We start from the raw sequence: 15,856 nt of genomic DNA on the forward strand, positions 1-15,856 counted from the left end.
TCGCCGTCTTATATGGGAACAGTTTGTGGTGCCTCAAAACAATTACAACAGTAACATCAAGATCACTGATCACAGATCACTATAACATGTATAATAATAATGAAAAAGTTTGAAATATTGCAAGAATTGCCAAAACGTGACAAGAGACATGAAACAAGCACATGCTGTTGGGAAAATGGCGCCAATAGACTTGCTCAACACAGGGTTGCCACAAACCTTCAATTTGTAAAAATGCAATATTTGTGAAACTCAATAAAGTGAAGTATGATAAAATGAGGAGTGCCTGTATTCATTTCTGGTAAGGATTCTTTTCAGGGTTCCCTTATTTACTTTATATCAATCTAGTTACATCTAAAAAAACCAAAAACGTAAGATTCCTATTCCTCAGGAGGTCAGTAGGACTTACTTCCTGAGATCAAGTGCAAGATGGTTTAGATGGATAACAGTCATAAGTTACATAAACTGCTTTTATGAACTGCTTTTATTTTTAAGCCACTTAACACCAATAAAAATTTTTATTTTGCCTTTTTAAATTTCTGAGTAATTTTTATGATATAAAATTCTTCTAAGACAATCATAATAAAAATAATTCACATGTAACTTTGCTGTATGTGAAACCATGTACAGTAATTTCATAGATGACTTAGAAGATGTGGGCTGATTAAAATCTAGTGAGCCACATTTTAATAATATAGTATACCAGAGCACACAGTAAAAAAGAAATCACCACCGAGGAAATTTATAAGCAATTATTTATTCACCAAATATACTTTTGGAGACCTGTCTTTCATCTTGATTATTTTTCAGAATTTAGTTCTCCCCCTATATTGAGGAATGTGCCTATCCTAAGGAGAGGTTAACTTCCTAAAAGCCAAGCAGACATCCTGGGTGGCTAGCATTGATCTCTCCTTTTTGTGTCCCTTAAAAAGTAGCTCGCTTCTCTGACGGTTGTGCCTGTGTGCACCACCATTGCAAGGTGGAGTTGGTTCCAAATGCATTCTTAAGAATGATATCTAAACATACATGTGCTTGGTGTGGTCACACATTTACATTGGCTTATGTCATTTCTTTATGGCTTTACAGTTGTTTTTTGTCTTTATAATCACTCTTTCTATAGTGTCATTTTTTTATTTTAATATAGCTCTACTCAAATGTCCTACAAGGCTTTATGAAAGTCAAATAGCATTCCCCCCCAAAAGTTAACCATCACAAATGATGTTGTAAAGATCCTTGGAGGTGAAGTGTCTATTACTTGGAATGCGACAATTCTAAACCCTTCATAATGACTATATGCTTTGTTGCTTTTTAAAGGCATTTGCTCTAGAACAGTTGAAGAATTAGGTGCTCATGTGTTAAATGCCTGCCACCTGATAATTATCTCAAGGGAGAAATTGGTTTTGTTTAGTTTAAGCTTAATGTAAAAAAAAGATAATCTGTCATATTTAATTTATAATAAGACTTTATTAAGGTGGATGTCCAGAATTTAGTTTAATTGCTTCCACAACTAGATAAGAGTGATTTATGTGTCAAAATTAAGCATATTGGCAGGTCATCCTGTATAAGTTTGTATGTAGAGTTGAAGTAAGCTTACATTTTCACTTGAAGGTTTTTTTAACATCATTTATTTCTTCTTCCTGTTTATTTTATTGACTTAATTTATCAACCCCTCTTTTTGAAAAAAAAGTGAGAGGAAAAAGGCCATAGCATTATCACATTTGTATATGTGGGTTCCCTAAACCATATGGTGATTTCTAATTAGAATACAAAAGATTCTGTGATGAGACTAACTTCATAGTAGCTGTGATGGTGGGTATGACAGAAGGAGAGAGTTTTCTTGAATTTCCAACAAGGACACTTTAAAATTGTGTGGTCCTTATACTAGAAGTCTGATAAAGTTATTGATGTGTAGATCAACTTGGTATTTCAAAAGTCGTCATTTAATTCTGGATATTTGATCCTCTCTGTCAGTGGCTTGACTTTATTTTTTTAAAAAGCAGCTTCAATATTTAATTTCACATGTACTCTCTCAATAGAGATTTCAAAGGATACTTTGCTGGATGCTTGACTGCCTTGTTTATTTGCTCTTGTTTTGCATGCAAGAGAGAGCCAGCTTTCTTCTCATTGTGTACACATAGTATTAATGGATTTACTCTGCCTGTATTGTCTCATTACTGGAAACAGCTAGAAGCACAGAAGTCTTTCAGTGTATGCAAATAAGGCAGAATCATCTACCTGAGAGTTAATATTCGCTGCTTTTAAGTGTATTCTAAATCTAATGTTTGTATTTAGAGCATAACATCCTGTTCTCTTTTTTTATGGGCAAAAAGCTAAGCAGGCTCAGGCAGCTGTTTGATGTTGGCTTCAAGTGTTATTAATTTCATATTCTATTATTCTTTTCACTGTAGCACAAGTGAAGCTGATGTGGAGGCTGTCATGGATAAGTTGTTTGATGAGCTGGCTCAGAAACAAAATGATTGTACGTAAGTTAATTTCTCTTGAAAGAGAATACATTTAGAACACAATGCCCAATCTCCACTGACCAATTAATAAGTTCCATTGCTGTATATGGGTTGATGCCATGCTCAAGTGGCAGTCATTGTATCAGCATTTTGTCTAATTTATGTGTTGAATCATGTGCTATTATTCATCAAGCTATGCATTTCCTATCTGTAAGAGATGAATTTTATAGTAATTATCCAGACAAGATTGAGTCTTTGTTCATGTTCCCATAGTAACTAGACCAAGGATTCTAAAAGTGCAAGGCAGAGAGCTGCGCCTGAATAAAGCCTGTGGAACCATTGCCGACTGCACATTTGAAGAGCTGTGTGAGAGAGTAAGTATCCAAGCACGTCCAGACTCATTGGCCTTTTCACATGTTAAAATACTCCATGTTTTCCTCTCTGTCTGTTTCAGATTTTAAAATACTAATCACAGAGTCAGAACTGACTTAAAAGTCTCATTAAGGGAAATACTCATCTATATTTGTCATGTGCTTTTTATAGATATTGGCACAAAATTTGCACTTAGAGGGGCTCTAAAGCAAAATTAGGAACTCAGAGAGAATTGTCAACTGTTGCTGGAAGCAAAAATAAAACTGGTTTTAGGGCCATTTTATAAAAGTCAAACATAAGGGATTTGAAAAAGTATTTCTGAGGTGAGGTTACTACGTTGGAGAAAGGAAGATGAAGTAATACTACCATGATTCAAGGAAGTGTGCCATGAAAGAATTTCCATTCCTCATACTCATTGCCCATCTGTTATTGCCTTATTATCTGACCTGTTTGGGCCAGGGTCAAAAAAAGTGAATTTCTATAACGTCTATGTTACATAATAAATAATATATTCAGCAGAAAAAAAAATGCTTGTTCACACATTTATTTAAGTCCTTTTATTAAGAAAGACCTTGACTGCATAATCATTACAGACATGAATTGTGTCTTTTAAAAACTCTGGAATTCTCAGTACTCAGTAGATAGATTTTTAATATTTTTACTGATTGTAAATCTTGAGAAAAACAAATCCAAATTAGATATAACTTTAAGCATAATTCTTCGATTGACATGTACAAATTGTCATTCCAGCTGGTCTCTGATTTATTTTGACTTTTAGGTAAGAAAAGTTGTTTTTCAGTAAGGGGAAAGAGGATGTCTGTCTTTATATCTGCCAGCCATTTTATGAGTACTTTTCTTAAAAGCTAGTGGCTTAATTACTTCTAACCAGCATAAATTTGTAATTTTTAAACCAGAGAGATGAATCCAATCTGCAGTTATTTAGTGCTTCAGAACCAATGAAATTTAAGATCAATTGGGGTCCTCTGACAGGGTGGTAATGTTGACCTCTGTCAGTGAAAGTCACTCTGGGTGATATGGACGTTCAGACTCCTGCTGGATCAGTCTCATTAAGGTACTAACCTAATGTCTCCAGAAAAAAATTCTATTAAGGCTTCCATTTAGGTTTTACTTATTTTGCCAGAGGAATAAACTTGAGAAGAATCTTCTATATCCAAGTGATGAAGCTTCTCCTCTTTCTGCACAAGAGGACCCCGTGGGGAAAGGGAAAAGACAGGCCTGTCGAATGTTGGGAGAAGGCAAAGAGGGTCTCTCAGCAGATAGAGTATTTATCTATATTTTTTTATTTGCTTATTATTACAGGAGACTTAGTACTAGGAAAAGGCCACTTATCAGGGACCATAATCTTCATAGTCTGTTTACTTTATGCCTCCATAGAGGTGACTGGGAAGAAGATTGATTGGGACTTTATTGTGAAAAGTGAAAATAACACATAAAAATAAGTCATTTTTATCTTATTTGACAAAAATATGGATGATAATAACAACTATGAATTAAACTCTTCGAATAAACAATGAATAAATTTCTATTTATTTTTGTCATAACTTTCTTTCTTTTTTTTTTTTCTTTTTTTCTTTATTAAACTCTTCGAATAAACAATGAATAAATTTCTATTTATTTTTGTCATAACTTTCTTTCTCTTTTTTTTTTTTCTTTTTTTCTTTTTTTTTCATGTCCGGCAATGGATCGCAACCCTCAGTGTCACGCCCGGACCGGGACCGGCAACGGGATCGCAACCCTCGGTGACGCGCCCGCACCTCGCTCCGCCAGTGAGCGGGAACCGGTCTGTTTGTGGGATCCGAACCCTCGGCGGGAGCGCTGCTGCGCTCCCAAGTGGGGCACTGTAGCAGTGCGCCACCGGGCCGGCCCTGTCATAACTTTCTTAACAAAATTCTAGGATGATAAAATATTACATCCTTCACGATTTGGTTGTTCAATCACATAGGAAATCATTTTTACAAAATATTTAAGGATTTCGTCAGTTTTCTCAAAATCCTCTTTTAATTTGTGAATATGTTAATTTTTTTTTTTTTTTAAGTTTTTGTAGTGTCATTATCTTCGTTGATTATTTTCTTCCTCAGGTAGCCAGAGCCTCATTCGTTAGTGACTCTGCATGGATAGGTTTGCCATTTATCTACATGGTAATTGTGGGATGTTTACTTACGAGCGCTGAATGACCCACAAAAGACATTGGCAGGATGGGTGGGGTTAGGATCTAGTATTAAGCTGTGAGGGATGTTTGAGGAAGGACTAAATTTTTTTTTTTTTTTTTTCAAAAGATGACCGGTAAGGGGATCTTAACCCTTGACTTGGTGTTGTCAGCACCACGCTCACCCAGTGAGCTAACCGGCCATCCCTATGTAGGATCCGAACCCGTGGCCTTGGTGTTATCAGCACCACACTCTCCCGAGTGAGCCACGGGCCGGCCCAGGAAGGACTAAATTTTTTTTTTTTTTTTTCAAAAAATGACCGGTAAGGGGATCTTAACCCTTGACTTGGTGTTGTCAGCACCACGCTCACCCAGTGAGCTAACCGGCCATCCCTATGTAGGATCCGAACCCGTGGCCTTGGTGTTATCAGCACCACACTCTCCCGAGTGAGCCACGGGCCGGCCCAGGAAGGACTAAATTTTTAAGTGGTCAGTTTATTTGTGATTATTTTCTTGTGATGATTTTGCATTTCTTTGCAACCTCGTAACTGTGTCAGTTCAGATATTGGATACATGCATGAAGGGAACCATTGAAATCATTCAACTTCAGATGTAGCCTAACACTCTTAATTAATTATAATGATCTTATGAGCCAGGCTAAATAGTTCCCAGAAACCATTCAGAAAAGAAAAACATCCAACGCAAAGTAAAGAAGCAGGCACCTGGTGTGTCTAGGACAGTCCCAACTGTGGATTGCTTATCCTAGTTTTCTAGACCCCACTGCTGACACCATCATGAAAAAAACATTTGGCAAAGCATGGATAGGTTGGCAGTATGTAATGACCATTTTTGAGCTATGGCCCCATTCCAAGGAAAAAATAATGTAGAAACTATCTATTAGTGTCTTCATAAGGTAAAGGAAGGTTTCAACTGGAAGCCCTTGACTATGCCATAAGTAAAGCGGAGAAGGCCCAGGGCATTCTGCTCTTCTCACACCTCTTCCCATCCTCTTCCCTCCCTCTTCCAAGGAATCCTGCAGGTTAATAATTAGCCTCTCAGTATCTCAGTATTTACTTTCTTTGTAAATCTATTAATCAACACTGTCCTGCTCAGAGAAGCAGTCCCAGTTAGGAGACCCTATAGCACCTGCATAATAATAATAGCTAAGGTAGCTAACTTAGCAATGCATCATTCTAAGCACTTTTTAGATATTAACCCATTTAGATCTTATAATAGGTAGGCGCTATTATTGTCCCCATTTTATAGATGGAGAAACTGAGAAACCAAGTTGTTAAGTTACTTTCCACAGGTCACACAGCTAGTAAGTGGCATATCCAGGTTTTGAACTCCTTGGTAGTTGGGAGTCGGATTCTATGCTCTTAATCACTACATTAGATCTCAAAATGTTCCGGACAAGTTCTGCCTCAAATATTTAATATAATTCAGCTTCTACCATGAAGTATAATCAGATACTTTGTAAATTTCCACATCTGAGCTAAGCTTTGAGACTTTTATGGAGCATGAAGCAGGCTGGGGAATAGATATCCTCCATCTCTGAGAGTCTCCCTCTGTGTTGAGAACCTTAGTACAGAACTGTCCAACTCATATATGCCTTGGCATAGACACTGGGAACGGGTATAGCTACTGGCCCCTCCATCCTCCTGAAGACTATATCTGGCCTTTACCTCCAGGCTAGGGGCCTCAAGCCTTAGGCAGCCTCCTCATCTCTTTATCTTTCAATAAAAATATTGTTATTTTCTCTCCTTGCCATATTATGAAAAAGGTTGGAAAATGCCTTAGAGAACTGTGGGAGGATAAAGGAGAAAATGTTTGAGTGGCCTTTGTTCCTTGCCATTCACTCCATATCAGAGCTTTGATAAAGAAAAATGGAACAGATTCATCTCTGGACATGATATGAGCTTTCAGGTTTCCTTTTCTTACTTTGACACAGTTACTTGGCTTTTAATCAGAGGATATTGGAGAAGTCAGAAATATGGCTTAAGAAATATAACTTAAGTCATTGGTTCTCAAAGTATGGTTCATAGCCCTCTCGGGGTCCCTGAGACCCTTTCACAGGTCCTGGAGGTCTAAACTCTCTATCATAATACTAGGACACTTTTTGCCTTTTTCACTGTGGTAACATTTACAGTAATGGTGCAAAAGCAATGATGTGTAAAACATTCTTAGCATGAATCAAAATATAATGGTTTTATCATTCTTTATTTTATTTTATTTTTTTATGGGGTGTTCTTTATATGTCTGTTAGGTCTAATTGGTCTATAATGTTGTTCGAGCCCTCTATTTCCTTATTGATCTTCTGTCTAGATGTTTTACTCACTATTAAAAGTAGGGTATTGAAGTCTCCAGCTTATTGTAGAACTATCTATTTCTCCCTTCAATTCTATCAGTTTGCCTCATACATTTTGGGGCTCTGTTGTTTGGTGTTATCATTCTTACTTTAAATGAATTAATAAGTATTTAACATCTTCTCAATCTTAATTTTTTTTTTAAGAAAATGTAATTTTATTATTATTTTTTACATTCTGGGATGTTGTTGTGGAGCAGTTGGAAGGGAGGGGGAGAGGGGAATGGGGAAGGAAATGGGATGGAAGAAGGAGGAAGGCGGAGGGGCGGGATTAAGGCCTGTGGCACCCCCCTCATTCCCACAGGGGATACTAGGGGGCTTCCAGTGGTGGCTTGGTTATTTCCAGGCTGGGTGCAGATGTCAGAGGGGTATGGCAAGAGCCTCTGCCCTCCACTGTCCCAGCTCGGGAACCTGGGGCCCTTCTTGCTGTGGCTTGGTGGTTGTTGCTGGGCTGGTGCACGTGTCAAGGGGGTGTGGCCGAGGCCCCCCACCACTCTGGCTCGAGAGAGCCTGGGATACTTCCTGCAGTGTCTCAGTGGTTGTTGCTGGGCTGGCTGTGGGTGTCAGGAGAGTGTGGCTGATGTCCTCGGCCCCCCACCCTTAGGATTGGTTGCTGTAGTCAGGGGGCATTGCTGAGGCCCTTGGACCTCTCCCCTCTCTGGCTTGGTAGACCAGGGGACTTCCAGTCCTTCTAGGTGTTATAGGTGTTCTTTGGTGAAATGAGACCTTTACTTGTTAATATGAAACATTGTCTCTGGTTGCAGTGCTTTGTTTTTCTTTTAGTTCTGTGTTGGATTATTTGCTGTTCCCACCATTTAAACTCTGCGCTGGAACTAATTTGTTGTCCTTTGCTTACTTCTAAAGTGGGGGAACTTCCTGTGGGGACCAGTACTTGACAGAGTGAAGTCTGGCTTGAGGAAGTAACCGCTTGAGCTAAAGCCGACCCGGGGACCAGTACTTGAGCTCTGTGGTTGAGCTAAATTGCTGCTTTGTTGTTGATTCCCTAGGGAAGGCTTTTTGTGCAGCTCAGGTTTTAATAGTTGACTTTATAGGTACTTCTGGCTCTCAAGAGATCTGGTGCACTTGGGTTGTGTAGAAACTCTGGTGTGGGCCTGAGTCTTCATTAAACTGCACCCCATGCAATTCTGTATTCCTGACCAGTCTCCTCTGAGTGGTCCTTTGCTGATTGGGGTGCAGATCAGCTGTCCTTGCCATGCCCCAGTGTTCTCCCAGTAGGCATGTCTCCCCCACTGACTGTGCTGGAAACACTTCCCATGGGATGGGCCATGTGCCAGTCCCTTGCAATGACTCTCTGGCCTCTGAGTGGCTCCTTTTTTTTTTTTCAGTCGTTGTGGCTCCTTGCTCCTATGTGGGTCCACAGGAACCCTATTAGTGGTCTTGCTGGCCTGGGGGCCACCATGGCACTTTACTCCCCTGCTCCCTTCAAGCAACTTCATCCAAAGGGCACAGTTGCTGCTTTTGCCAGCTCCTGCTCCATGCACTCAGCAGCTCCAGACTGGACGCGACTGGGGCTTGAAACGGTCAGAGCGGTTATTCCTTTCTCTCCTCATGGCTTCTCCTGTCTTCATGCACTCCGTAGGTCTCTCCTCCTCTTCCCCTGAGCTCTAGCAGCCCCAGCTTGGCTGTTGTTGCTTTTTTATAGTTGTAAATTGTTTGATTTGTGGGAGAGAGTGATGCTACGCTGGGGACCATCTATTCTGCCATCTTGACCGAAAGTCCTCAATTTTAATTTCTAATACAGCAAACGTTGGGAGAGATAATCTACATAAACAAAAGCTCTTTGGGTTCTTCAATAATTTTTAAGAGTGTAAAGGGGTTCTGAAATGAAAAAGTTTGAGGACTACTTGCTTTAGGGTTAAATTTTTGTGGACCAGAAAGAAAGAATCCAATTCAAAGCAAGCAAGCCAAAGCTGAATTCTAAAGGCTTAATGAGTAAACAGACTATACCTGAATTTTCCTTATTGAGAAATATAATTTTTACACCTGCAGAAAATTGTTTTCTCAACTGATAACTGTGCTCACAAGTAACTATTTGCAAGAACAGTTTGTTATTTGTGTCTTAAAAGTAGTGACAGGTGGCCAGGTGTGTTTGCAAAAAGTCTGGGCAAAATATATATATATATATATATCAGTTGATGCATATGCATGGGTGTACACATTGTTCACTATCAACTTCTTCTTTGTTAGCTTTCCTTCTTGGTTCTTAGTACTCAATGAATGGAGGTCCATCAGACGTGTATTGGCCTTCATCTGTCTACTAATCTTGATATCATATTAGTTCATATATCGTTAGACTTATAACTGTACCATATACTATCTCCCAGGGAGTTGTTAATGACATTTCTCTTCTCTTTCTTTTTTTTAATGCTTTATTTGGTTTTATTCCAAATGAAACCATTGGTTGGGAACTACTTCTGGTTTGTGTCCTCTGCTTGTTATGCTCTCAGTAAATCCTGAAGGATGAATAGCTTTTATCTCTACTATTTGGCTAAGAGTCAAGGCTGATGTTGTTTGGATGCCAATAGTGGTGATTAGCATCAGGGAATAAGGGCATTAATCACCAGAGCTGAGGCAGCGCAGGAATCTCCTTGGCCCTTTACCCTCCCAGCAGCAAAACCATTCTTGTAGCATTGCTGATCTGTGTGTGCTCATTTCCCACATATGCTGATTTCTGGCAATACCATGTCCAAATGAGGCAGCCAGCCAGCTAAAGCATAGGTGACAGGAAGGGCATAAGTGAGGTTGTAAAGAGCTGAGTAGAGAATAGGTCAGAGAATGGGATTCTTGTAGGGAAGAATATGAACCCAATGTCACAATGAGCCATAAGTCTTTTGTCCTCTCTCTCTCCCTACTCACGTTCCTAGGTCAACCCTTAAGCTAAGGCACCTTGAGAATCATCTTATCTAATCATCAACCAATACCAAATCCTCCATGCAAGACCCTGGTCCTCCATTTGCCTTGCAATGCCAATTTGGGGGATGCAGTTAAATGCGTGAGAAGGAATATAGGACATATTCAGTTAGGTGTAAAATTTTGCCATGCATACCTGGACCTAGCCGATTTCATATGGGTCCTCAGAATTATAAAGTTTTTTGTAATAAAGTCTCATCGTTGACCTACACCATAATTTGATTTAAAAAGGTAAGATATATATAAGAAACTTCTTAACCTGAGTTTATCTCATAATTCTGGAATTTTGTACATAAAATAGAAAGAGAATTCTCTGTAAGGTTGGAGGTTGGACTGAAGGGTCTGTTTTTACTAATTGTTGGTTGATTTATATCTTCCAAGGAAATCACTATATATTGGGTTTCAAGTTGTTGACACATTTTTTTTTTTTTTGTATTTTACTATTTTAAAGGAAAAAAGAAAAGACTTTTTGAGAAATGTGTATAAAAGAGAGGCTGGATTAGAAATTTGAAAACTGTAGCCACTTAGAGTAATTATGGTCCTTTCCATGATGAAAAGGGGGGTAAAGAGGAGCCAGCAGGAATAAAGAAAAACTGGGTAGAGAGAACACCTTCTTACTTCCTTCACATGGCAGATTTTCTGTGATAGGACGAATAGCGAGGCAGAACAGTTTTGCCTGGTTTCTTTTCCCAAACTTGGGCAAGAACAGCTCCTTAAATGTTGACACTTATAACTGCAGATTTTAAACTGCAACCCATGGACTTCTCGGACTCAGCTGCCTAAAGCTTCTCTGACAGAGTAAACTTGATTTTATTTTCTGTGAATATATTTATGTTGTGATGCTAACTGAAATGGTTTAAAAACATGTCCAGTCCCTGTGATGGGGAGAAAGTTACCCAGTGATTCCTAGAGGATCTCGAGGTGTGCTAACAGCTGTTCACTTTCAGTATGTTCTCTGGCTGCTCAGGAATAAAATTATTTCAAGATCAGAGCTAGTTGTAGACATAGGTCCTCATATTCCTTTTAAGATCACTTCTACTGTAGGAAGGTATGACAAACATTTAATATTTGCTCAGTCTTTGGAAGGAATATATGGTTTACTTGCTCAGGCAAAGATTAAGAATTATGAATTAAAATTTAACAAATTAAAGGGGTCATTAACTTTTTAAAAATATAATTTGTTTTTAATTTTAAAGTAAATTATATCATTTGGCTTTTATCTTTTTTTTTTCCCCCTTCTTTTTTTTGGCAGCTGGCCAGTGAGGGGATCTGAACCTTTGATCTTAGTGTTATTTGGCTTTTAGTAATAAATGTTTTATAGCCCTAAATAATGATTAAGAGTAGTTCTCTAAATAGAAGACCCGCATAACAAAATGATTGGTAAAGTGCTGAGAAAAAAACAATCTAGGCCAACCAATTAATTCATGACTGTAAAACACTTTTTAGTAATAAATGTTTTATAGCCCTAAATAATGATTAAGAGTAGTTCTCTAAATAGAAGACCCACATAACAAAATGATTGGTAAAGTGCTGAGAAAAAAACAGTCTAGGCCAACCAATTAATTCATGACTGTAAAACACTTTAAAAATACTTGTTTGATTTTTTACAGTAGCTTTAACACTGATGGCTTTTCTGTTGCTTACCTACCAACATTGGCTTGGTTTTTCCTAAACAGAAACATTTTTTATCAGGTAATTCTTTTATTCTGTAATTTTTAAGTGTTTGTTTTCTACCATAGTGTATACGACTTGAGATACTCCAAGTATCTTCCCCCTACATTCGATCAGTTGACTCAAAATTAGTAATTACTTAGTACATTGCCAATTAGAATATTCAATAAGATATATCCCATTAGATATTTTATTACTTTGAGATATATTTTATGGGAAATTTTAGAAATTGTTAGAATATACTATTTTTGTTTCCTAAAATAGCTTGGTGAAGATATTACTGAGTCAGGCAAAAGATTATGAGAAAAAACTAGAAATGAGTATAATATCATAGGAATTATAAGATTTCCACATATTTTAGGGTCAAATATTACTTAACTCTTTTATCTTTTGTTGTTAATCAAGAAATATATGCTATGTAAGATCCCCCCCTCAAGATTATTACATTGATTCAGTGATCAGCAACTATTTCATAAGTGCTTTTATATCTGTATGCCTGTATTATAAAGAATATAAAAGAAGTGTAAGAAGTTTCTTTCAAAGAATTTACAATTTAGTAACGGAAATGACATGAACCAAATACAAAACAGTGTGGTAGAGTGGAAAGAGGCCCAACTGAGTCAGGAGATATCCATTCCAATCTTTACTCAGATACTATTTAACTGAGTTGCCTTAGGCAAATCACTTAACCACTCTGGGTCCAAGTTTCTCACCTGTAAAATGCATGATGTGATTAGCTAATTTCTATTCTTCCTTTCAGCTATAACAGTCTAAAGAGTAGTGTTCACTAGTTAAGTACATATTATGAGTAAATCAGGAGTTAAAAAAGTAAGGACACTAAGGGTTAGGAAGGCTACAAGGAGACATGAGCTTTAAAGAGGTATCGATCTTAATCTTGAAAGGTAAGTAGAATTTAGATGAGCAGAGTGAAGGTATTTTACCAATAATTTAAATCCAAGCACAACATCTTGCAGGGGGAATGGAAGATACTTGCCTAATGAGTATGTTGAAGAAAAAGAGAAATAAAAATGAAAATCCTTGACAGATCCACCATAAAAGCCAGGCAGAGAAATATAGACTTCTTTTCATGATTCATTGAGTCATTTTAGTTTTTGAGCAGGAACATGGTACCTAAAGTAATGTTTTGGGAAGATTAATGTGGCACTACACTCCAGGAAAGTTTGTGGCTTTTACCAGCAAGTTCCAGTGGGTCAGCAAATAGTATCTCTTTTTGAGAAGGTCCTTCTTTCAGGAAGGAAACATGGTCAAATAAACCAACATACTATATATTTAAGTTACCTTATGCAGAGTAACAGAGTTCTACTCTTTTTATATTTTATGGCGCTTCTCCCTAATCATTTGACAAATATTTACTGAGTACTTATTGAAAGGCCGGCATAGTTCTAGCCACTGGAGGAGGTACCAAGATGAAAAAGATTCAGCCTTCTCTCTTATGAAGTCTTAATTTAGAAGAGAAAATGTGATCAGTATCTATAGATCACTAGGATGTGATGCAGATTATAAATTACTATTACAGGATTAGTATGACTGGAATGCAAAGGATGATCAAAGAGAAACTGGGCCTTGCAGGCTGGAGGGTCAGAGATTCTGTTGGTGCAAGAGGGGAGAGGTATGAGCGGGTAGCTGATTGGTTCTTCCTAAGCAAAGGGGATCCTGAGAGCAACCTTTGTGATCTCTTCCTCCCCTCTAAGGTTTTATGTTTCTATGAAAAACACAGAGTTGGAAATTACAGAGTATATTCAGAGAACTACACTCAGGAGGGTTCTACTTCCAATAATGAGAGAGTAGCTCCTATTTGATCAACCCATCTGTTGAACAATCTGTCAAAGATGTACAAGATTGGTACTGCTACTACCTATGTGTAGAGCCTGTATGTGCATTAAATAAAGCTGCCCCTTCAGATGGGCTTAGAGGTAAGTGGGCAAATCATGCCTTTATGTGGAAAAAAAGGTGCCCCTTCCTCTAGGTGGATGCTGCACCATGTCAGGATGCATGGCTTGGCAAACAGAGCAGGCAGTGGATTTCAGCTCCTAATTGCACGCTTGATCAGGGGCATAAATCAGGTATGCATAATAGATTGTAAAGAACAAGGTGAATATGAGAGAAATCTATAGGATTGGATGTGGAGGGGGCCCAGGGCTGAGGACAAGCCACATAAGAGCTCTGACATTTTCAGTTTGGATGACCAGAGGAATGGCAGGACTCTTAACAGAAATGCCAGAGGTAGGAGAAAGGGGTTTACAAACAATTGGAAATCTTGGTCTGAAGATAAAGATCTGGAAGTCATTTATAGAGATGTGTTAATTTGGAGCCTAAAGGAGTCAATGAGATCATCTGAACTGACATAGAAAAAGGAAGAGATGAGGATACAGATGGGGTTGAAAAATGTGTTATCATGAATCAGTGGAAGGAAACAGCCAAGGTACTAGTAGAGTTGAATCAAAAGCACAATAGAAACAATAAGAATTTCCCACCGTTTTATTGAAGAATTAAAAAACATAGAAGTAGTTTACTAGATTGGCAACATCTTGGGATTTGGTTGTTACTTTGTAGGATGTCTTAATATAACAAGCCATTGCTTCTAAGGTTATTAATAACATAGTATTACCACTTTTCAGCTTTCATGTGTGAGAAAAACTGTAAACTGTAAACTACTATACACATTTACATAGATATATAAAACTCATCTTCTGTTCCTACTGGTGTTGTCAGTTTCTTTTCTGAACTTTCTTCATCATCTCACTATCATGTCCTAATATAAGTCCAAATTATTAAATATTCACATCATTCTGGATTGTTGCAGCCTTTGCCATACATTTCTTAATATCCCCTTCACTGCTTTACTAAAGCCAACTATAGTGGATTGAATTAGTCCCCCCAAACTCATTGAAGCTTGAATTGTGTCCCCCAAGTTTCATGTATTAGAAACTTAGCCCCCACTGTGGCTGTTAAGAGGGTGGGAAATCCTATTACGGTAATTGAAAGGTGGAGCCTTGAAGAGGTGATTGGACTGTAGAACCATGCCACAGTGAATGGATTAAAAATGGTGGTCAGGGGTGTGGTTCTGAGGGCTTTAAAAGAAGAGAGTTTGTCTCTTTCTCTCTCCCTGCTCTCTCTGCTTCCACCATCTTGCAATGTGAGACCCCTGGGTCACTGTCAACCACCACCAGATGGACTTTGGACTTCCCAGCCTCAGAAACTAAGCAATAAATTTTGTTTTCTTATAAATTACCCAGTTCTAAGTATTTTGTTATAAGCTACAAAAACGGACTAATACACCAACGATGCTTTGTTTTTCTCAGGCTATTCTTTCATACCAAAATCCATTCAATTCCATGTTCATGAAATAGATTTCTACTTCCTTACACTGGGCTATTTCCCTCTGTTGAAAACCCACCTTCTCTAAAAATACTACTCTTTACATTTAGTACTAAGCAACTGATAGATGGTTAGTACATACTTAAGTAACAAAATTAAATGAAGTGTTGCTGTTTACTATCTGAAGTTCTTACTCACATTTTATTTGCCCTATTCTTTTTTGCTTCCTATTTAACTAAAAGCAAACTAAGTAACTCAATAAGCTTTAAAAAGAAATAGAAAAAGAATAATTTTAGCATGTATTTATTTATACCTTGTTTGATTCCAAAAATTATTTTATATGTGTGTACACATGCATACACTCACAAATAGAATTAAATTAATAGATTTTTTTAAAAAAATTAAGAGGGAAAATAGAGAATAGTTAAGTTGAAAGAAGTTATACATAAATTCATGTCATAAACTTCTGCACAATTCTTAAAATTGAGCAATTAAATAACTCTCAGCCTCCTGTCAGCCAGTGAGGGGAAAAATATTCAGTAAATTAGAAGC

At 37.8% G+C, this 15,856-nt stretch overlaps 1 protein-coding gene across 1 annotated transcript in view; it reads left to right on the plus strand.

The window, feature by feature from the left end:
- Positions 1-15,856, plus strand: part of LOC103597244 (lactation elevated protein 1-like) — a gene marked incomplete at its 5' end in the record, with an annotated part of 50,439 nt that overhangs the window by 17,535 nt on the left and 17,048 nt on the right. The window contains 2 exons of the mRNA XM_008581065.1: positions 2,406-2,476; positions 2,733-2,833. Of these exons, the coding sequence (XP_008579287.1) occupies positions 2,406-2,476; positions 2,733-2,833 (172 nt within the window). The remainder of the gene's footprint in view (positions 1-2,405; positions 2,477-2,732; positions 2,834-15,856) is intronic.

Source organism: Galeopterus variegatus, unplaced genomic scaffold (assembly GCF_000696425.1).
Source record: "Galeopterus variegatus unplaced genomic scaffold, G_variegatus-3.0.2 Scaffold2247, whole genome shotgun sequence".
Taxonomy (NCBI): domain Eukaryota; kingdom Metazoa; phylum Chordata; class Mammalia; order Dermoptera; family Cynocephalidae; genus Galeopterus; species Galeopterus variegatus.